This window comes from Nanorana parkeri, unplaced genomic scaffold, assembly GCF_000935625.1.
Source record: "Nanorana parkeri isolate BGI_ZX_2015 unplaced genomic scaffold, ASM93562v1 scaffold539, whole genome shotgun sequence".
Taxonomy (NCBI): domain Eukaryota; kingdom Metazoa; phylum Chordata; class Amphibia; order Anura; family Dicroglossidae; genus Nanorana; species Nanorana parkeri.
In genome coordinates this window covers 104,744-128,626 of record NW_017306807.1, presented here as the reverse complement: position 1 = coordinate 128,626, position 23,883 = coordinate 104,744, and the positions used below count along the sequence as shown (strand labels likewise).

The window sequence follows — 23,883 nt, the reverse complement described above, 5'->3', positions numbered from 1 at the left end:
TGAACTTACATAATGTCTGCTGCTGGGAGATGAGTGACTAAATCCTCCCCTGGGCACCAGTCTTTATTGTAACAGTATTTGTGATGCACCAGTCCCTCTGCCCTTTCATAACCTCTCTACATATAGTATAATGCATACACTTTATTGAGATAAAGTCTGTACTATACATATATTGACTAATATTGACTAAACTGTTAGAAGGTTGAGGGATACATATTATACCGCTGGAACATACTATATACTAGCACTTAGGGAGTTAAAATCACAAGACTAACAGAACTGTGTAGCAGGGCAAAGAATAATATATACATTAGGGGAGACATACAATATTTGTTACAGAGTGCAGAGCTCATGCTGCAGAACTGTGTGCACAGAGCACATGGTGACTGGATGTAATAGGGAGGTGAATGAATACAGAATGAAAACTACTGAGCAGGGAATAAACAAATATTCATAAAACTTGAATCATTCACCTTACTTCCACCATTCTAATGCTATTTGATAAGACAATGTGTTACCTTTGATCCAGGAGAATGGAGGATTGTGAAAACAGATCATGCTGCTCAGACCAGAAACAGGAAGTGAGAGGTGAAAATTCATCCTCTAGCTCCAGCTAAGCCGAGCTCCTCCCACAGACCTGCTTTGTCTGCAATCTATGCTGCTCATGCACTTTGCTGAATGTGCACCCAGGGTTGATTTCACATTTTAAGAGATTGTCTGAAGGCACAGAAATCCCCACGCACACACACAGTAAAAAGAGTATAAAATGACATGAAAAACATTTTTACATGTACTGTATGCAAGTGATGGGAGATGCATTTTTGATATATCTCTCTCTCGTATTGTGCATATGATGATTATTATTATACATTTTTTATAAAGCGACAACAGAGTTTACGCAGCACTTTACAAAATGGGAATATACGGTACAGTTACAATACAATTTCAGTACAATAGGGTTCCCCAGACACACACACACACACCATTTCTGCCATGGTTGTGTCATTCCAGATATGTGAAACTGATGCCAATTTCGGAACTTTAAAAATAAGAACAATGCAAACTAGATTAAAATGACAGGAAGTCTCTTTGACATGTATTCATAATTTTTAGCTATTTTATAGCGATTTTTTTTCTTTTTTTTTAAATAGTACATTCCAAGTCAATTTTACAAACATTTCTGAAAAAAATATGTCTAAATGCCTTATTTAGATGTTAAAAAATGACTCAAATGTATTTTAAAAATATATTTAAAAAAAATGTCTTTAGAAAATGCATTTAAATTGCATTTTTGCAATGCATTTACAAGTATATTTAAAAATGTTAAAAATATCTGGAAAATATGTACTAAAAATATATTTTCAAATATGTATCTTTGGAGAATACATTTTAATTTCATTTTTGGAATGCATTTCCACATATATTTAAAAATTATATGCTGAAATGTCTGTTTTTACATGTTAAAAAAATATCACAAATATATTTCAAAATAAATTTTCAAATATATGTCTTTGGAAAATACATTTTAATTACATTTCTGGAATGCATTCCCAAATACATTTCAAAATATATGTGGAAATGTCTTTTGTTACATGTTAAAGGAGAACTATGACATGAGTGATTTCCACTCACGTCATAGTTCTAAGCCGACCTGTGACAATGAGACTGTCACAGGTCGGCTCAGTAGATCGGGAGGTGAGGGAAAACATACCGGGTTCCCTCACCTCTCGATCCTGTCACGGCTCTCTGCCGTGACAGGGGGAGGGGCTGGATTCCCCTCTCCCCGCTCCGATCTGCCAGCGCTGACTGGCGGAACAGACGGGGGAGGGGTCGGGTACAGCTGGCTCTGCCTCTAGATAGGCAGAGCCAGCTGTCACTCACGCAGCTGGGCGGATCCCGTCATCTAAGTCGGGATCCGCTCCAGGTGCGGCATCTCAGTATATACTGAGCTTAGGGTGACAGGAGGACGCTAGTTTGTGTCCTCCCGTTACCCCAAGGAGAACTATGGGGAAAAACACTGACCCCATAGTTCTCCTTTAAAAAAATCTCAAAAATATATTTCAAAATAAATTTTCAAATATATGTCTTTGGAAAATACATTTTAATTACATTTCTGGAATGCATTCCCAAATACATTTGAAAATATATGCGGAAATTTCTTTTTTTACATGTTAAAAAAATCTCAAAAATATATTTTCAAATATATGACTTTGGAAAATATATTTTAATTACATTTGTGGAATGCATTCCCAAATACATTTCAAAATATATGTGGAAATGTCTTTTTTTCCATGTTTAAAAAATATATAAAAAATATATTTTGAAATATATATGACTTTGGAAAATATATTTTCATTTACATTTTTTGAATATATCTTAAAATATATTTGAGTAAGACAATATATTGTAAATATATGTCACATATATAAATGTATTTGCTAAATATATTTGAAATATATTTCTCTTTCACGTGGGATGTATCACCATACTGATGGAGGACATTCCTGTCTTTTGGAACTCAAGCGATAAGCAATTTGAAGCCCTCTCTGTTCTCGTGGGTCAAAGTCCCTTAAAAGGCACCTCGCCACTGCTGAGGTTGATCCCTTGTTTATAGAACATGTGGAACGAATGGCTGTAGCTTAAAATGTCAGTTATGATGGCCTGTATTATCTCTTGCATGGGTCTTAATAGAGCTGCCTAGGGAACTGTGGTTATATTTGGTTACATTTTGGGTTTATGGACACTTTTTAAGATGTATTACTGAACCCAACTTACTTAAAACCCTCTTTATATGACTTCAACAGAACCAGATATCTTCAAACACAAGCTTTTAGTCCATACATTTATATAAAAAAGAAAGGACTGCACTTACAATATTGCAATTTACTTTATTCACAGAACAAAGGTTAAAAAATAGAAACTAAATCCCTTTGAGAAGAATACACCTACATTTAGGATGGGTAATACTCATACATTGTTAAATATCATAGTATACAGATAGAAAACCTTCTCATGAGACCTTAACTCTTTCAATATGAGTACTGCACACAAAATGACTGATCAGGCAAACCTGTATTCTGTCAGTTCCAAACAAATTGGTGACTTAATCATAGATGTATTTCTAGGTGGAAGATACATACAGAGAACAATTCATTCTCAAAGGGTTTTAAGATTTTATTCTTCGTTTGCTCTGTATATAAAGTATTTTGCAATATTATATGTAAAATCCTAACTTTTTTTTTTGTCAATTTTTTATTTTTATTTTAAAGATATTTGGTTCTGTTGGCGCATACAATCCATTTATCTACGCGTGTGTGTGTTTTAAGGGATCTGTACGTGCTTCAAGTTCTTTCAGCCCTGCAGTCTAAACAAGAGAAACCACTCTATCTCCCCATCCATGATAAACAATGACTGCATCTCATTGGACATAGTCACTGTTCAACAATTTTTCACCTGGCTCCTTCTATTTATTTTATTCATTTATGTTTTAGTTTATTAGAAGTTTGCTGAGTCAGGTGGTGGTGGCAGGTGCCACCGATGGCTCTCATTTCGGCCAATTAATTTTAAGATCAATGCATGCCTGTGTGTGCCATCCTTGCCATATTCTGTCAGCTGTACCTTAGCTGACTGAAAAGATGCCCAGGATGGTGAAGGGCTCCCCTCCCCATGACCCAGTCTTGAGGCTGGACTCGCTTACATATTGGAATTTGCAGCATGTTGTGCAAAGAGCAGGATTTTCTGGTCTATAGATTCTGGTTACATCCCCTCACTGTTGGTACAGCTATTCATGATAATGTAAAATTTAGATACCAATAATATTGATTATAGGTTTCTGCCATATATTCACTGGCATTAAATGAAATACTTTTTGAGAAGAGTTATCATCCAAAATATAACGCGTCATTGTAAGCCAGAGATTTTCTATTTTGAAGCCACCTACATTCAGATTTGCTTCAGGTTGAATTATATATTTTTTAAATAAAACCTAAAAGGAACTAGTAACTATCTAGCTAATCGGCTGGTTCTTGCTATTTTCTTTTGATACAGAATTCTTTGCCAGGTTTTTCTTTCGTTTTGTTATGTATGTGTGACTTGCTGTTGTCATGGTTTATAGAGCGGTAAGATGCATTCACTGCATGTCTTGTGTTAGCAGCAGGATCTCTCTGATGGAGACTTGGATCCTGACTTGGCTGGGGATGATGAAGTGAACCATTTGGAGGGCAGCTGTTCCTCTGCCAGCTCCACGGCCACCAGCAATACAGAAGAAAATGATATTGATGAAGAGACAATGTAAGTAGAGAAACTAGATGGTAAAGACTTGATTTTATATCTGTGAGGGTCAAAACCATGAATTCTGAAACAAAACAATCCAGTTCAGGAGCCCTAATTTCAGAGGGTATACATACTTGGGTTGATTTACTTAAAGTGCACCTTTGCCAAGACTATAGAGTTTAGTGAACACAGCTTCTCCCTATTCCACTTTGCAAAGTGAACTGCCAAAAAACTTACACACAACTACTGCGGCACAGCCGGGAATGTGCACGCATGGGTGCCTACACAGCAGCCACTCAGCTGATGGAGGAACCCGTGCAGCGGGCAGGAGGTAAAGCAGCACTGCTAAACCAGCACCACTAGAAAACAATGAACTGAAAACTTTTAAAGAAGAGAAATAGAGGATATACACTATCTATATAGATATATGTACGTACATACATGCATACATACCTTTTTTAATATTGAAATTTAAATGTACCTGGAAATGATTGATGGTAATTTTACATAATTTTTTTAAATTTCTTTTGGTGTGCTTTCAGTAACCATTTTGGTTACATTCTTAATATCTCTCCCACCATCCCTGTCCTTTTTTGGATTTAGTTAGATGTAAAAAAAAAATGAATAACTAGTCAAGTGACATTAAAGGCTACATTTGTGATGCCTCTTGCTGCAATCATCTTCTTTCTTCCACTCGTTTCCGACAGTCCCTCCAGTCCCTTTTTTTTTTCCCCCCCGCCGCTCTACTGCGCATCGGCCCACACACTTCGCAGCTGTTCGGGAGCCGGGAGTGCCTAAGTCGGGAGTGAGCGGCGCTGGAACAGGTAAGTAATTAGGTATTTGCCTACGGATCGTTTGTACAGATCAGTAGCCTGTGCTCCCCCCCCCCACACCCCTCTGCAGGGTCTCCCCGCAACGATCATAGAGAGATCCAGCGGCATCCAGCCACTGATCTCCGATCACTGGACCCGGACATGATGTGATTACATCACTTCTGGTGTCACTGTTTACATTCTCCGGCTCTTAGAGCTAGGAGTAGAAGATGGGGAAACATATCTGCTTCCTCAGCTTCTTTGGGGGTCCCTATGTGACATTAGGTGTCTGAAAGACCCCTGATGTCTCCGTAAAGAGGACCTGTCACACCCTATCTGCTATTACATAGGGGGCTTGTTAGCCCACTACGTGATGGCAATAAGGTTAGTGTAAAAAAAAAGTGTTTAAAAAAACAAAAAAAAGTAACGTATAAGAAAATTTAGAAAAAGCAACTTTACACGCACATTTATATGCAAACACGCGTTGATGCACCTATGTGCAAAAACGAAAATTGCGCTACACATTACATATTGCCGCAAATGTCATAATGAGAGCAATCATTCTAGAGCGATTAATCACTGTTGGCACTAAGCTGATGAGTGACAAAAGCTTTCAAAGTGACCCCTATGGGGAAATTTTTGGTATTGGAAGTTTTTTGCAGCTTCACATTTTCAAGGCTTGACATGTTTATCTATTTACCCAACATGACCCCATCTTTTATATTTTACAAAAAAATGGGTATTCTATTGTTTGTGCCCTAAATTTAATAGTGTATTTTATCCTAAAAATGCTGGTTTGATTGAACATTTGCATAAATACCGTGCGACATAAAAAAATGCAATTAGCATTTTTTTGTTCTACAGGGCCTCTGCTTTCAGAAAATATATCTTTTGGCAGTTTGAAGCTGTTTTCTAGCCATAAATTCTGATTTATATCATGTGAGTGCAAATAGTAAGAAATTGCTCCGGACAGCAAAGTGGTCAATCATGGGGCATATATCTACTGCTCGCTAGCCGTAGATATATGCCAAAATAATAGAAATTGTAATTATACTTTAAACCTTTTGGCTACCATTTTGATGTAAACTACAGTTTTTTTCTTTCTGTTAAACATGGTTTTATTAAAAAAACAATCTTTTGTGAGCATTTAAGGAAAAAGACAATAGTCAATAAAATACATTTTAGTAATTATATTATATTTTATTAATGCTCCTATTTTAAGTTCATACTCTGGTCTGAAATTGTTGATTAATTGCCTTCTGTCTATAACCAGAGTTGGCAGGCTATAATTATGGTTTTGTACTTGAAACATACAAAGCTATTGCTTTGGTAAGCAAATCTGAACAATACTTGAAAGATCTCTTATTTCTCAAGAATATGGGTAACTACAAAGTGTGATTTATGAAAGGAACTGATACCCACAGGAACCAGTCAGGTTTAAAATGCAGCACTCATGCATTATTTTATTTTTGCTTCAGCTGCTATCTTTGCTGAGGTTTGCATTAAACGACCGTGTTCTGGTGTCCAGGAACCATTTTCAAATGCATAATTTTAAGTGATCCTTTAACAATTTCAGACGGGCTAACCTAATGCAGTCACTTTAAAAAGGGTAAACAAGCATTAAAAAGTACCCAAAGGTGCTTGCGTGCTTCCTTGCATATCTTGGAGTGTGCTCTTGATCTTGACTATCTCCCGTGGCTTTCTGCCTGCAAGAGGAGCTAAGGTTATTCGTCATTCTCCCTGCTCCCTCCTACAGTTCCTTGGTTGGAAGACAGCTGAGTCACTAGCTTTGAGGAGGTAGTAGGGGGAGCTGACCTGCAGAAAGAACAACTTGAAGTGTTTTCAGTACTCGTGCTGTTTTGTGGATTAATTGCGCCTCTGCGTCTGCTGGTAGGGAAGTAAGTGAGGACTTTGTTTTAAAGCTTATTTATTGCTAGTTAAGAATGTCAATATTTAAATGCCCATAGTCTGAGCACAGGTTCACTTTTTTAGAGAAACCATTGTGGGTGTTTTATCTGTCTCCTATTACTTTGTGTCTGTTTACAATTAGGTCTGGGGAAAATGATGTGGAATATGGCAGTAACATGGATTTAGAAGAAGGAGAATTGATGGAAGATGCAGCTGGCGCAGCTGGAACCTCGGGTACGATTTGAAACGGGCAACATTTTTGAAAGTCTTAACAAGAGGAGTCCCTCTGCCAACGCACTCTACAGCACACTACAGACTGTTCCAATTTCTGCTTTTTAACAGCACCAGCATGTTCCTTTTCATCACCTTAGACTACAGCACTGATCAATCGGAGCCACACAGAGTTGCCACTTCTACACACTAGCACCTGCAGGGCTTTGTGTTTTTTCCTCATTGTATAGTTAGCTGACTATAAATAGGACTTCAGGACATGTCTGCCCCTTTTTTGAGTATTGTTTGCTGTACAAAAGCTTTAATCCGTAGGCAGCCAATTCCCAGCTTCCTCTTTACTTGTAAACGCTAAAATAATTTTTGTTTTGTTTAAAAGCTATGTAATCTCCATACACAGGTGCTTGAGTTTTACCATCCTATAGCTGAAGAGCTTGCATATTCTAAAAGACTTTTTAGTTAAGAATCCGAGCTAAAACAAAACGCCCTACATTGACACTGATTAGTGTGCTGTTATGTAAACAAAAACAAAATGCCCCAAAGGGTGTTAGGCTTGTATCCTTAAATAATGCATATGGGTAGACTTGTCTGCAAGAATGGACCATGAACATTAAACCATCAGTCCTGCTGTGACTTTTGACTCTGACTCGGGCAACATTTGAATGCATTGCGTGCACAGACTTTCTCCAAAATCTAGGTGATTATGTTTTCTAAAGTTGCAGGCTCAATGTCCATCGCCGACATCCTAGCTTCATTGCCTATTGATTTCAGGATGAGAATGATTCTTCTGTAGACTACACATTTAAAAGCCATTTTGAAAGGCAGCAGTGCCAGCTCCCACATATGTTTATTGCTGCTACCTACCTAGGGTTTCTATACACACTAGCTTTTTTGGTCTGATACTTTTAATGTGAACCAGGTAATATTTGTCATCTACACATAGTTGGCATATTGTTTTAGGTAATGCCTTAAACCTACTTCTGTTCTCTTTTCAGCAAGCAGTCATACTTATGGTAGCAGCAGAAACTCAAGGCGATCTGGAAACATAAGTGCTTCCAGCAGCAGTTTATTGGACCTAGACCCTCTTATTCTTATTCATTTACTTGACCTCAAAGACAGAAACAGTATGGAGAACCTTTGGAGTTTGCAGCCTAGACCTCCTGCATCACTTTTTCAATCCTCAGGTACTTGCACCTTATATATTATTTCATTAAGTGGAAAGGAAATGTATATAGTCTTTTTTTAATTATTTAGTTATAAGGGTAAGAGGTTAGTTAGCTTGTTGTGCATAACGCCATCAATGTGTTGAAAGAAAGCTTGTTTAGTTTAATATTATATTTGTATATGGGGCAACCTTCTTATTAAGGGTTTTACACCCTGCTTTGCAGTGCTACACAGTAGTTTTTTATCCTTTTATGATAAAAATCGTTGTGCTTTACTTCTCTGTCTAACAATGCAGGTCTACTGATCTACTGTAAAAAAAAAATGCACTCTGTGTATAACTTTCCCAATGTTTAAGGGAAGAAACATGATTGAACTCTCTACTGACCTTAAAATGACCAATAATCCTAATATAAAAGGGCAAATACTTATAAATGTCGAAGACCTTAAAAAAAATAAGGTAAACACTGCTTTACTAGCCCAACATATGTACTCGTGTACAGTACAATATATTTAGAGGGCTATAAATAGGTGTGCTCGCTCCTAGTTCTACTACAGCACTGTCTGACAGATGCTGGTGTACAGCATCCATTGGGAACCAATCGGCATGGTTCCCAATCATCGTGATTACCTCTGTTTACAGCAGGGATGGCCAAACTGCGGCCATCCGGCTGTGGTGAAACTACAAATCCATTGAAGCATCTCTCTCCGGGAGTCATGTCTGTTAGAATCTTGCAAAGCCTCATGGGATTCGTAGTTCCACCACAGCTGGAGGGCCGCAGTTTGGCCATCCCTGGTTTACAGCAAGCCTTTCGGCTCCAGATTTTTGCTGGTAGCTAACTTTTGCCACTCCTTTCCATTAAAGCCATCAAATGCTCAGGTTAACTTCTTCCTCAGTTCTGCAGTGTTATCCACAACTACTAATGCCTGTGTTCAGTGACATTGTTTGTTATGCCTAATTTGTGGCAGATGAACAGGCCTTTTCTTGTACTTGCAAGGTCTTTAAAGAGATAAAACACAGAAGATGTACATGTATTGTAGAGATGTACTGCATAGTATACCACCCGATCCAAAAAACTAGACAGCTGAAAGTAAAATGATTGCCTATCCATACAGCGTTCCTGTATTGCCTTTTGATTAGGCTTGCTTGCTCTGCAAAGTCACTACAGTTGATGTGACAGTAATTAGGCACAATAGAAAATTTGATGAGCTATTTACTTGACACACCTATTATCCGATTCCACATTTAGCGTTTCTCTGCTGACACTGGGTTAGAAGGACCTTTGGTGTCCTTGCTGATGTGCTGCATAGTCTTTATTCTGTGTAAGTTCAATTTTAAAATATCCACATGACTCATTTTTTCTTTGTTGGTGATTCATGGAGTGCTCTGGTAAATTCAAATCTGAATTCTAGGGAACTAAAATTAAACTACCCTTGCTGTGGAGAGCCCCCTGCTCTGCGTAGCTAAAGGACTTTTACTTATCTCAGCCCTCTCTCATTTAGTAGTCAGGGCTCTCCTTCTCTTCGATGCTCCGGGTTGCTGGCAGGCCCCCAGTGTCCTCACTTACAATGCAAGTGTCTGCTGGTCCTGCATTGTACGCAATGTCAGAGTGCAACCGATTGATGTTATATCAAGAGTAGATTACAGAATGCTGTTCTGTAATCATTACCTCATCAGTAAATGTATTTTTCAAATACAAGCAGTGTAAGTACCTTAGTTTGGCTTGGTATCGGCCTCTTGTCAGTCAGGAAGTCTGAAGAGTGAGAGGAAGAAGCAATGCAAAGAGCCATTCAGTTCAATGTGCTGACAAGAAGCATGCTAATAGGAGTAGAAAACTGTGACCGAGATGATGTCATCACCGTGTTGCTTCTCCTTTCACTGTCCAGGACAAAAAAAATAATATAATATAAATAATGCTGGCCATCAGACTGAAGACATCTAGGGGAAGGAGAAAAAAACTTTTGGGGGATGATGGATTGAAGATTAATATTTCAGTGCAAGCTGGTTTGGTTTTAGGTTTTAATGAGCTATTCATTTGTATTTTATTTTTGGCTGGAATTATGCTTTAAACCATTATTTCAATGTAGCAGAAGGTAGAAGCCTTAAGGTGTGGGTGTTACTTGTCTTATGTTCTGTAAATAGCTGAGCCTTGGCCACTTTTCTTCGGACACTGGGGAGAATGCCAGACTGATAATACCAGGAAGTCATGGCAGACTTGCTAGCCATGTGATGTACAGCTTACCCAGGGAATGCAATGAATGTGTAAACCAGACAATGACACTAGCAGCTCTGCTTTTATGATTATTTGACATGAGCTCTGGATTTTTGCAGTAGTTTATTGTGTTCGTAATAAGTTCCTTTTTAAAAGTAGCTCTATTGTGTAGAAACTAATTTTGTTTGCTAGAGAAGACCAATGTTGGATCTATTCACACGTAACAGTAATTGCTTTAGAAAGTACTGTATTTTTTTTTTCTTTTAAAGTTCAGTGCTTGTTAATGACTACGTAAATACCCAAAGTACCAATTGTTTGCTTTTTTTTCCTCCAGCATCCTGTTCCCGTAAGGACAGGGACACGCGTGCACAGCATGCTTCATGGCGAGTCTCTCCTGATCTGAAAATGCTAAAGAGGTACAAATCTCAGGTGCTTGAGGTGCGCAGCAAACTATCTGCTGTGAAGAGCCAGTTATGTGATGTCAGAAGTAGCAGTGCTAGTGAAGGCCAGCTGAGCACTGCCGGAGAGCTGGACTCGCTGGCAACAGGCAGTGGAGAAGGGTGCAGCAAGTTACAAGAGCTAGGGATGGAGTTGCTCCGGAAATCTTCTCTTGCAAGCTGTTATGTCAGAAACAGTAAGTCTAAAAAAGCCATCTGTGCTGTAATGTCTTCCTATAGGTGACATTTACATGGGAAACCATTAAGTAACCCACCTTGCTGGGATGGTTAAGTGTATCTCGTGCCATAAACCTTTTCTAGTTTTGGATATAGTGAGGAACAATGCAAACTTTTGTATGATTGAGTGAAAATCTGCCACTGGGACAGGCAGATATACAAAGCTGACAGAGGTTCTAGCCTTCCCCTACTTTGCTAAAGAAAAGTGTGTTTTTATTTTTGTCTGTTACTATTGGCATTTTCCCCAATGTCTCTAAAGGAGCCACATATAGCAGGAAAACAGACAAGGGTTCTTATTCTTCCATAATTCCATATTCAATCCAAAACATAAAAGTTTGCATCTGTGTGTTTTGCTTTTTCTAGCAGTATGCATAATGTGGCCAAGAAGGAAAAGGGATGCTACTTGTGTTTTTCTTAACTGATAAAGATTTGTGACATGTAAAATTAGTATTGTTCTAATTTGATTAGCTATAACGCATTTCAGTAGGTCAGAATTTTTTTTTTTTTTAAACCAAATCCAGTTCAGCAATTAGTCTAAGCAAACTGATAGACTTAAGCTAGCCATACACGCATAGGTTCCTACATCCATGCCAAATCTGCCCTGCTGACTAGTTTATTTAGACAGCTGGCGCCAATGGTTGTTTGAATATCTGAACAGTAACTGCCTCTAGTAGGATGCAGTTACTGTTTGGCTAACAATTTTCACCCGGCTCCTTCATTAGTAGTTTAGCAGTGGTGTTTTCACCATGTATGGCTGCATTTTACACTGAGAAGAGAGGACAAGTAAATAGAAAATAGCCTCTGGACAATTGCTTCTGCCCTCCAGGCAATCCTCGGCCAGTAGTGTCCTATGTGTATGGGCCTTAACCACTTGCGGATTGGGGTGTTAAACCCCCTTCCTGCCCAGGCCATTTTTCAGTATTCAGCGCTGCGGTACTTTGACATTTTGTTCAGTCGTACAACGATGTACTGAAATTAATTTTATACCATTTTGTTTGGGACGCACAGCTTTCTTTTGGTATTTAATCACCACTGTTTTTTTTTTTTTTTAACTGTATAATTAAAAAAGAACTGTACACTTTGGAGAAAAAAAAAAAAGACATGTTATTAAACATTTATTATTACCCAATTTGTGGGGCTGCACAGTGCAAGGTCATACAAGCGATCGGGCGGCTGTAGAGCCGGCCGAAAGCTTGTATGCAACGGCGGTTTACCTACCCGGTGTGAAACTGCTCACGCGTGCCCGCAGGGCAAAAAAATCATGTAAATGTACATCCACTCACCGGGAAGCATCCACCCGTATTTTTACAATGGGTGGACAGCAAGGAGTTAATGCACATTTTAAATGCCAGCAACACATTTTTATTTGCTACCTTTTTGATCTCTCGAATATATTATTGAATGTGTTGTGTTGCATCTGTCCTATAAGCACGCAAAAAAAAAATCACGGTCTGCTAGATATCCAGTGCTGTCCTATGTTGCAGGGCACGGTTATCTCAATGTTATCGGGAAGTATGTACACTGCTTCTCCGTAGATATAGTACAGTAAGGGAATGTTGTCGCCCTAGGGAGAAGTGTGTCACTTGCAGGAGCACCAGGTCAAAATAAAGAAATCTAAGGTTTCTGTCATTCTCTTTTTTTGCAGAATATCTGTCAAGGAAATACTTGCAACTGGTTTGTTTTAAAGTTTTTATTTAGAAGCAAAATTTAAAAAAAAAAAATATCTGATTCATCTCTACAATGCATGCACTTTTCCACATCTTTTGTCCCTTTGAAAACCTCTGCTAGTACCGGTTGTTGTTCCTGTCTGAAATCCAACATGCTCCCTACTTCCTGTGCACTCTGCCTTGTCCGGTCATTGTTATTAAGCTTGATCATTTTTCTTCTGTGCATTATAGAACACCTCCCCCTTGTGTTTTGGATATAAGAGCGTGAGGTGTCCTGCCCTGAGGTCACAATGCTCCTTCATAGATATAGTACAGTGAGAGGGCGTTGTCAGTCACCCTTGGAGCGAATCACCAGGTGAAAATTAAGAAAAGAAAAACCTGGGCAGAAAAAAGAATGCCGTTCCCAGCCTGCCTCAAAAAAATAGACCTTCTTTCAGCTCTGAGAGTACTTCTCTATTACATTATTTTTCCCTGAAAAGTTTCTGCAAAATCTCCTAGCAAGTTTCCCTAATGCTGCTTTAAGCTACTGCAGTGGCTCCTGCAGCTATCCAGAACATTTTTCTCCTCAGCAGAGCATTGGTGGATGGTTCCTGGACTCCCCATAAAGGAACATGCTGGTCTGGCCTGTACGGTTTGGTCACTGGACCCTGCATTAGCCACCCTGATTGGCAATTTGTGCAGCGTGTTTGGTTAGCCACAATGTGCGCAAGGCTACTGGGGTGGGGCTGTGGGTACCATAAAGCCAGATCATAGCTCTGGTAAGGGTTCTTTCCCCTCTGAGGACCTTATTACTGTCTATTTTGTCCTCCCTATCCACTTCATTGCTAGCATAAGGCTGCCATTGCTAGCATCAGGCTGCCTCATTGCACTCCCTAGGGCTCCCTCCTCATATCCTACAGAGGAATTTGCTGCCATTTATGGTAAAGGATAGCTGATCTCTTTTGATACTTCTACCCACAGAGGCTTTCACCAAGCCCTCTCCTGCTCCCTCAGAGCTTCCCTGCAAGAAACGCCTAGAGCACGTGCCCTTCACAGCCGAACACCTTTTTGGTGAATGGGCACTTGCGCCAAGGAAGTCACGAAGGGAAGAGTACCTTCTTGCCTCAGAAGTCTGTGTTTCTGCTAGCTAAGTCTTCTGCTCCTTTCCTTAAGAAAAAATAGTTTTTTCTTTCACAAGCTTTTCGTTCCAAACTTAAACAGGGTATAATTCTGTTGCACTTCCTAAACCTCCAAACCAACTAAGGCAGGCAGCAAGCCCTCTTCCCAGGAAAAAAGTGTCCCCACTTTTACTAGTGGGGGACGTCTTTTAGCCTTGCTGGCTCAGGAATCGTGTTCTGGAGTCTTTTAGAGGATCCTCTCAACGGATTCCAGCCTGTTGGGCTGGGGTTACTTTTGGTTTTCAGAGGCGTTTCATTTCCCTGTCAACATTCTGGAACTTTGACATTCGGCTGTCCCCTCAGTGTTTTGGACTATCCTACAAGAGGGTCATCGAATCTAGATTTAGTCGGATAACTCCATGACAATGGCGTGCATCATTCATCAGGCAGGAACCGAAAGACTTGCCATGGCAAGAGGTAGATCAGATCTTGGGTAAAATGTCACTTCCTGGCTTTGTACATGCAGATTTTCTCAGCCTGCAGCACTTGGACCCAGGGGAGTGTTCCCTACACCTGGAGGTGCTCCACTACCTAAATCACAGGGGGGGATGCTAGGTGAGTACCTCCATGCTAAACCACAAACTGGTCATATTTGTCTCCAAGTACCAGGATCCTCTAGCTTTTCTCTAACAGTAGATGCTCCTAGTGGCTCTGTGGGATCAGTACACTCTGTTCTATACCTTTCTTCCCTTGTAACTTTTTCTTAGTCTGCTTTGCAGGCTCAAGATGGGGGACATTCCAGTGATCCACAGTGCTCTGGATTGGCTCGTGCACATATGGTACGCTGACCTGGCAAGACATTCCTCTCAACCACAAGGTGGTTCTACTTGTAGCCTTCTCCTCTTTGAGGAAGAGTGTTTGAGCAGGTAGCCTTATCCTGCAAGGAGCTCTTTCTGGTTTTGCATATGAACAAGGTAATATTGAGGCCCAGGACTTCGTTTTTCTCTGTTCTCTGTAAGGTGGCCATACACTGTACAACCATCGCAAGACCTTAGTCTTGCGATGGTTGTAAAGTGATTAAAAAAACGTACGATCTGCCCATCTTGGACAGGCAGATCGTACTCTCGATCATCGCAATGACCGCAATGCTGAACGGGCAGTGTGCGCGTGCACACACCGGCCCGTTCGGCATTTGTCTCCCGAGCACCGCTCAAACCAGCCGAAAATCGTACGATTCTCGGCTGGTTTTCTAGCATGCTCCTTAGACAAAAGACGTGCGACCGTACAGTAGAAACGGTCGCACGTCTTCGTTCACACTGCTCGATTCTCATAGGATCGCGGGATTTCCCGCGATTCTCGTACGAGAATCGAGCAGTGTATGGGCACCTTTAGTGTATTCTGCAAGATCTGTGAGTACTTTTTGGACTTTGCAACCTCAAGCCATTTTCCAGATTTGCAAGGTTGCCACCTGGTCTTCTGTTCAGTCATTCTCTAAAGTCTAGGTGGACATTTCAGTCTCATGTTTCCATGCTAGCTTTTGACATATGGGTCTTTTTTAGGCTGTTTTTTTTGTATTCATTTTTTTTTTTTAAAGCACGCAGTCCCAAGGTGTTCTGTTGTGTTTTTTTTTTTTGGGCCTGTTATTGTGTGCTGTGTTGCCCATACCCTGTGCTTCAGGACATCCTATTCCATTCAGGGACGCAGTGTGACGGACATAGGGCTGCAGAGATTTTTTTACCCCGGAGAACTTTGTTTGCTGTGTGTGTTTTCCTGTTTTAATAGAGAGCATGTCACTATTTGACTTGATTTGAACCATCCGGACTTCCATGTTGTTTGGATACCATCTCTGCTAAACGTAGATTTGTGAAGGCAGCAGGCTGTCTGGAGTGGCCATTGTTTAGGTTGATGTGATCAAGCTCTCATCTAATTAGGGAATTCCAATGCTGCATTTGGCTGTCTGGGGGAGGGGATTGGTCAAGGTTACACACTGAACTCTTATCTGATTCTGTGAGGTATAAACTTTGTGTGCTTTCTTCAATAAACCAGTTCATGTTTCCACTCCAAAGTCAGTGTTGTCTGATTCTTGGGGTAAGCCCATGCTGTATTCACTTGCTTCTGGTTCCAGCACCCAAGGAACAGGCTTAAGACGGAGATATCCAGTCGGGGTATCGGGGAGTTCGTCACACGCAGGTCCCACCTCTTTGTGTTTATCCTACCCTCAGTACTACTTGATAGGAGGGCTTATCTTGGACTAGCTTACTGGGTTTTTTTTTTGCCACTCTTTATTCTTCCTGTAGACAGCCATATAGTTCGAAAGTTTAAAGACTTCCCGTGTCCCTTAATGGATTCCAAGAAAATGATTTTATTGAGAGTACAAAAATCTTGTCTTTCTTTGCAACACATTGACATTATTTACACCTGACTGATCCCCATTACACATCTAGCTAAAAAATAGTAATTGAAATGCCTTTTGCATTCCCTTTTGAGTAATACACAAGTGCCTTTACTGGAAAATGAAGTACAGAAAAGCAGACTACATGCAGTGCTCCCTGGGAAATGAACTAAAAGTTTTCAGAACATCTATCTTTGGTTAGCACAGAAAAATCCAGTTGTTGAAGCACTTATATTAAAGCATTTACCAAGAAGCCCTTTCTTTTTGTTAGATCAATTGCATGTGGTTTCAAGGTAAAATTTCCTGGTATCGCCCTACTTTAACTTGGTAAGTGCGGTCATAGATATTGGTGAAGTATGGAAAAAGATTTGGAGCTTGTAATCAAAACAAAAAAAACTTCTGCAGGTAATGCCCAGGCATGTAGAGGCATCTGAAACCCTCCTGTTGTCTAATAGTGGGACTTCTGGCAGGAAAACCGCTGACCATTACAGATAGTGCTTGCTATTTAGCCCTGCATATACTTCTTGGCCCATCAATATGATGGGCTCCCTCACTGCCCTGTAAAATTGTGCAGGATGCAGAAAGGGGTGGGCAAGCTTTGGGACTATCAGGAAATATTGAAGCTTTGCATGTCGCACTGGCCTGGCATTTGAATTTGACAGAAGGGTTTTAGAGGCTGCTGCAGGTATGAGTGCCAAATTGTTTTGACTGTGCAAATCGAGCCTCAATTTCTTCTTTAGCATTTAGAATTTTTGTAGCACTTTTATTGTTTGTTTATTCCATATGCATTCAGCACCTAAAAATAAAGCATATTGCTTTATATTAACTTGTTTTTATTTCTAGAGCAAAGAAAATGTTTCAAATGAATACAGGTTATCGCTTCTACTAGTACTTATCTTCCACATGCTGCTCCACTGTCCACTTTCAGGTATGAGGGGTGACATGGGCATCTCTACCCTTCCCCTCATAGTATAGTGTATGGTGGAGTGATTAATAATCATTCCTAGAAGGCATGTCAAATGTTCATATTTACGTTTGGGGAGTCATTAAACCCTAATGTCTAATCCAAATTAACATGTAAGCAGCTACCACCCTGTTTTGCAACTTTAGTGGGGGGCGTCTGTTGATCTTTGCGACCGTCTGGGGTAGAGACGTCCAGCATCTATAGGTACAGTGGCGGAGCTAAGGAACAAAGGGCCCTGGTGCAAGATTTTTTTTTTGGGCCCCCCCCAAAAAAACCCACAAACACAGCGCTCTCCTCCCGCAGCGCTCGACCGACTGTCACTTTCTCTCCTCCCCGCTGGGACACAGAGCAGCGAGGAGGAAAGAAAGCACGGATGCGCTGCTGTATCAGCAGAAAAATGGCACTTTTGGCATTCAGCCAAAAGTCCCATTTTCGCCCGATATCTTTTGGTGGCCAATATATTGGTGCAACCCTAATATTTACAGAAATGCAGAATGGCACAGGCTATAGAGGACTACACATCCCAACAATACTTTTGATGAGATTTACCAATACAGTATAGACTGGGTTAATTATGATAACATTAAGGGCCTGTTCACACGACGTCCGTTTTCTGTGCTGACCTGATCCGTACGCTCCTGCTCTAAAAATGCATCCCAATGTATCCCTACGTGTTTTATGGGCTACAGTTCTCACGTGCGCTGTCCGTTCAGGTTACGACAGAAAAATACTGCATGTCACATTTTGTATGGTCCGGAAACACAACGCGTCAAACGCACTGCAGCTAACATACTGATAATAGCCTCACTCCAGCATAATTTTTTTTAACTGGAACGCATCAAAAAAAGTGGCAAAAACACATGGCACTGCGTCTGCAGATCCGCACCTGATCCGGACCAGATCAGGACCTGAAACTCATGTGAACAGGCCCTAAGGGCCCATTCTCAAAAACGCAGCTCTCTACAAAGAAATCAGCTGTTTTCCATGTGCCCTGTACACACTGCAATGCAGGTGTAATCTGTGAGGCGGTGTGCTGCGAATGCCAATGCAAGTCACCATTGTGACCTGAATGGAGTGTACACTACAAATAAAGCTTGAATAAAAAAAGTAAACCATGCCTTGCGTTGTAATAGTAGCTTCAACATACACTAGCTGCATGCGGCTAGTGTGAACAGGCATTAAACCTGCCCATCCCCCCTAGCATTCCAGAGCAAAACTACTTACATAGAACAACTTTTCTTCCAGAATAGAGCATGCATTGCGCAAGCAGCAATTTAAAAAAAAAAAAAAAAAAAACCTTTTATGCTATGTGCATAAGAAACAAAGATAAAATAGGTGTTCTCCATATTTGTCTGTAAAAGTGGGAAATACACTTTAAGCCTAGGAGGGCGACCTCTTGCAAGGTCTAACATTGCACTTGCACAATCAGGTTTCGGAATTAGCAGTCTTGCCCTGCAAGGATCCCTTCCTTATTATACACAAGCATAAAGTGGTTCCTTTCTCCTTTTAAAGTGTATTTCCACTTTTGGAAATGTGAGAACACCCCATTATGTTTATGTATTTCCATTCACATAGCAGAACACCTTTTTTTAGATGTTTTGTTGCAGCGGGCAAAATGGTTGAGTCCAAGTTATGTTATGGTTTTTTTTTATTTTAGGACAACCTTCCAGCGATCTCCCCTTATAGAAAGACTTGGGAATTATATTTGTGGATTGTGTTTCTCTCATTAGCTTACCATTTTGAATGCAGAAGCCACGCTTCCTTTTTTATTAATTTTTTTTGTGGTAAAATATGAAAGATGGGGTCACGTTGGGTAAATAGATACCAACATGTCGAGCCTTAAAATTGCGTTCTCCCGCAAAAAAAACTTCAATACCCAAAATTTCCCATAGGGAACACTTTAAGCACTTTCTCCGCTCATCAGTTTAGTGCTAACAGTGATTTAATGGCTATAGAATTATTGCTCTCACTATGAAATTTGCGGTGATTATGTAACGTGCAGCGCACATTTTTTTACACTAACATTATTGCTATCTCATAGGGTTCTAACAAGCCCCCTATCTAATAGCAGATGGGGTGTGACAGGTCCTCTTTATGGTGACAGGGGTCTTTCAGACCTATGTCACCTAGGGACCCCAAAGAAGCTGAGGAAGCGGAGATCTGCTTCACCAGCTGCTTCTCCTGGCTCAAAGGCACAGCGGTGGGAACGGGAGCACAATCAACTAATACGCAGATTCAACTAATCGATTTTATCGATTTAGTTGTTGTGCCCTATTTCTTAGCTTTACTTATCTGAATCTGATACTTCAGCTTTAGTGTCCACATGTGGTTGGTTTCCTTTTACATGTGTATGCCCTTTGATACTTTAGAATAGTCAAGCTTGGCTGGAGATAATAGACGTTGTAACTGTGGATTACGCAAACTGAGCACTGTGGTACGTTATAACAACCGTGTCTGTCTAATCCTGCTACCAACAATAAAATGTCTGAATGGTGTTCTCCTTTCAAAAATATTCTCTTATTCATCCTGTTAACATTTCAGTTAAGATGGCCTCACAAGTAGTTATGGGCCGAACACCCCTGTGTTCGGTTCGTATTCGAGCACCCTAATGGCCGAAAAGTTTGAATACGAACTCGCACCTAATGCAAGTCAATGGGGGTCGAACTTTCGAAAATGATTGTCCCCTTTAAAAGTGCTTATATACAAGTTATTGTCCATAAAAAGTGTATGGGGGTCCGGGTACTTCTCTGGGGGACAGGAATCAATGAAAACAAACAAAAAAAAACTTTTTTAAAGGAGCAGTGATTTTAACATCACTTAAAGTGACATTAAACCATAAGATTTTTTAACATAAACCGATACTGTAATGTGTGCCTTACTGTAATCCATGTTTGTTTCCCTTTGCTGCTCTTCCTTTTTAAATCTGTATCTGTTCTCATGCTGGGCAGAGCTTCAGTTTTGCAGCAGACTGCCTTGTCTCAGGAATGGATACATGGTGTCTGTGTGAAGGTTTGCAACCTGAGCGAGCACTACAGGAAGAGGCACTCCGCTGCAAAGGGAAGTTCTCCCCAAGCATGAGAAGATGAGGATTTAAAAGGAAGAGCAGCAAAGATGAGGGAAACTACCATGGATTACAGTAAGGCACACATTACAGTATTGGTTTATGTTAAAAAATCTGAGGGTTTAATGTCACTTTAAAGGGTATAAGGAGGGACCATAAAAAAAAAAAAGCATAGTGTTCCTCCTAAAAGTCATACCAGACCCTTAGGGTCTGTCAGAAATATTTAGGAGGGACCCTGTGTAAAAAAAAGTGTGTGGGGTTCCCCCTTAAAGTCACACCAGGCCCTTAAAGTCTGGTAGGAATTTTAAGGAGGGACTCCACCCCCAAAAATAAGGGACGACGTGGGGTCCCCCCTAAAATTCCATAACAGACCCTTGATCCGAGCATAGGCCTGGCAGGGCCAGAAAGGGGGGGGCGGACAAGAGAGCGCCCCCCCTCCCACACCAGGCCACATGCCCTCGGCACTGGTAGGGTGTCCCCGTGCCGATGGGGACAAGGGCCTCGCCCCCACAACCCTGACTCGGTGGTTGTGAGGGTCTGCGGGCAAGGGGGCTTATTTCCATCAGGGTACCCCTTTAATTAAGGAGGCACCCAGGTGACTTCCCTCCCTTGTGAATGAGTACTTGCACCCCTACCCATCCAGACTTTTGATAAAATCCTTTAATTGAAAAAAACAAGACCTGTTTTGACAAGTTTATTAAAAAAAAATGGATCCACCAACCTAATCCTTGTTCAGTCACAGCGTCCAGCGTTGTCCACAACGAAGAAATAAAAATAAGACTGCCGTCCCGTCCGACTCACGCCGCATAATGCCATTTTGACAGATGCCGGCAAAACAAACAATTGGGCGGAGCTAGCAGTTACAGGTAGCTCCGCCCAGCTGTGTAGTTTGCCGGCATCTGATAGGCAAGACATGATTAGGCAGAGTCATCATGCCTTTGCCCAATCATGGCTTCAAATGAGTACTGAGCCCTGATTGGGCAAAGTCTTGCACCTGACCACCTGACCGTCTTTAACCAATCAGAGCTTCAGAGGGCTCTTTACAGTATGGGACGTTGCACGGTCCAACAGACCGCGAACATCCCATAAAGTTCGGCGAACGCTTGAACGGCTGATTTTCGGATCAAAACGGCGGACCATCCCTACTCAAGTTGCAACCTTGCTTGTACAATCTGTGTACTGTTTTTTTTTTTTTTTGTTTTAATAAAAACAGGTTTATTGGATCCTATGCTGATTGGACTAAGTGCTAGAAAATGTGATCTTACAGGAGAAACATGACCATATACCTGATATAGAGTTTTTAACACTAATAAACTGTCTTTTTTTTTTTTTGTAGGTGCCAGTAAGAAATGTAATTCCCCCAGGCATTCTAGATCCAGTGAAAGAGCAGGGAGTCTGTCTCTAAGGAGAGCGGTAGACTGTGGGGACAGCGGTCATCGTGTGAAAGGAGAAGGTCAAGTTCCATCAGAAGGTAATTTACACAGTTCCTGTAATTTGGCTTTCTTGCATGCCTGCATTGATTTTGCAGCACATGAATTTGTGCTGTTTTCAAAAAATATTCACACCAGGCATCAGAGAACATTTATATGTATTTAGACATTACCTGATCTTGGCATACATGCCCCTACCAGGGCTGTATAGGTAGAAGGGGGAAACCATGTTTGGATTTTAACTGGTCAATCTATTTTTTTTTTCCTCTCAAAAGGATAGCTCTTGGGAAGTGTTCCTCTTCCTCACCATAAGCAGAGCATACAGCTTCACCCACTGCAAATGTGCATTTTGGAGGCCTCATCTTCGAATGTTATGCTGACCAAATTATGGTCTTTGGGTAGCTTTATTTGTGATCTTTATGATTATTCAGATGACTGCAAATTAGAGAGCACAGGCTTTCTGATGACTGATATCCCTACCATTCAGGAAATTTGTTAATATTTCTCTTTTTGACGTGTTAAAAATCCCAGGTTTTTATTTACCATGGTCTTTGAATATCTGTCTGTTTAGATTTGGATTCATGACTTCATGTGATTGCTTGCAGTGCATCATCATGTCACAATGAAGTCCTGTTCCTTTAGTTATGATTTGTTTTCTTCTTTATCCTCAACTAACTATATTGAAGGGATAATATCAATTACTTTAAAATTATAGTAGAGACTATTTTAGTTAATTATGTCATATTCGTTTCAAACTAAAACATCCACACAAACTAACATAATCATTACAATGTAATTGTGGCTTGCATGTGATGTGGTGATTTTACGACAGATACTTGTTTTATACTTCTCTGTGATGACTGTTAATTCGTTTTTGCCCCCATTCATCTTGCTAGCAGATCTGAAGGTCACCCCGGGCTACATTAACTGATCATGTAGGACATCATTAGAATTCCTCCATTGAGCGTCAGTAGAAAATCTTCTCACTCCATCCTTCCACTCATGCTGCAAACGTGCTGAGTGCAAGGACATTTTGTTTGCTTCATCCATCCAGGCAGTGAAAAGATTATCACTTGTTTTTGTTTGATGCAAATATTAACTGGCGGACGCTGCGTCCCACCAAATTTTATCCCTGGTAGTCGCCTACCATCCTCCTTGTTTGAAGAATACTCAAAGCCAAACCCAGCTCCCATGGCGGATCTGTCCACAGGCCAGCGAACACCTTTATTATTAAAGTTAACCTTTCACACAGCTAAACATCCCAGAAGCCTCTAACAGCAGAGTTAATTTCACAAAACTAACAAAAAGGACAAAGTTCTCTGCTCCCATTCTAAAACGTTTCCCCTTCTGCAGTTAAATTGGTTAAACACCTGTTTTATTTGTTACATATTTCCATTCACATAGCAGAACTATTAAAAATGTCCGCTTACTTATCACTTGCTCTTTCCTGAAATATATCTTTTTCTCTAAACTTAATTTTCTTTTTAAGTTCAAGAGGATGGGGAGTTGATATGTAACCTAATTAACCCTGTCTGTACTGTGCTGGCAGTTATTAGTTGTAAATTACATTTGAACCCTGGCATAACAAAGGGTTAAATCCAAACTCCAGAAACAAAAATCATAATTTACACACTGCACTGGGTATGTACATTTATTATTAAAAAAGCTGTGTGTTTATGTTTGGACAGCTGCAAAGTATAAAAATGTTACCTTGTGGCACGTCATATCCTGCACCCAACGCTGAAGAGAGGGAAAGATGCGACTCAAGCAGTACAAGCACGTTGGTCGTATTATTTCCCCACCCTCCTTACTATTGCCCATCCACAAAGTGTCTTGTATTTTTCAGAGAATGCAAGGCATTATATGATTTGGGGGGAGGGGGTATGTGACATTTTCTCTCCTCCACTGACAGAATGCCTCATATTCTTTGAAAAAAATACAAGACATTCTGAATGGACAATACTAGGGGGGGGGGGGCGGGGATGCGACTGGAGCACTGAACTG

The 23,883-nt window shown here is 40.6% G+C and overlaps 1 protein-coding gene across 1 annotated transcript in view; it reads left to right on the top strand.

Annotated features, from left to right (window-relative positions):
* TRIM37 (tripartite motif containing 37) overlaps nucleotides 1–23,883 on the top strand; it is a 97,977-nt gene that overhangs the window by 55,579 nt on the left and 18,515 nt on the right. Inside the window, exons 16-20 of the mRNA XM_018561727.1 lie at nucleotides 4,154–4,290; nucleotides 7,135–7,226; nucleotides 8,216–8,404; nucleotides 10,929–11,228; nucleotides 21,786–21,920. Of these exons, the coding sequence (XP_018417229.1) occupies nucleotides 4,154–4,290; nucleotides 7,135–7,226; nucleotides 8,216–8,404; nucleotides 10,929–11,228; nucleotides 21,786–21,920 (853 nt within the window). The remainder of the gene's footprint in view (nucleotides 1–4,153; nucleotides 4,291–7,134; nucleotides 7,227–8,215; nucleotides 8,405–10,928; nucleotides 11,229–21,785; nucleotides 21,921–23,883) is intronic.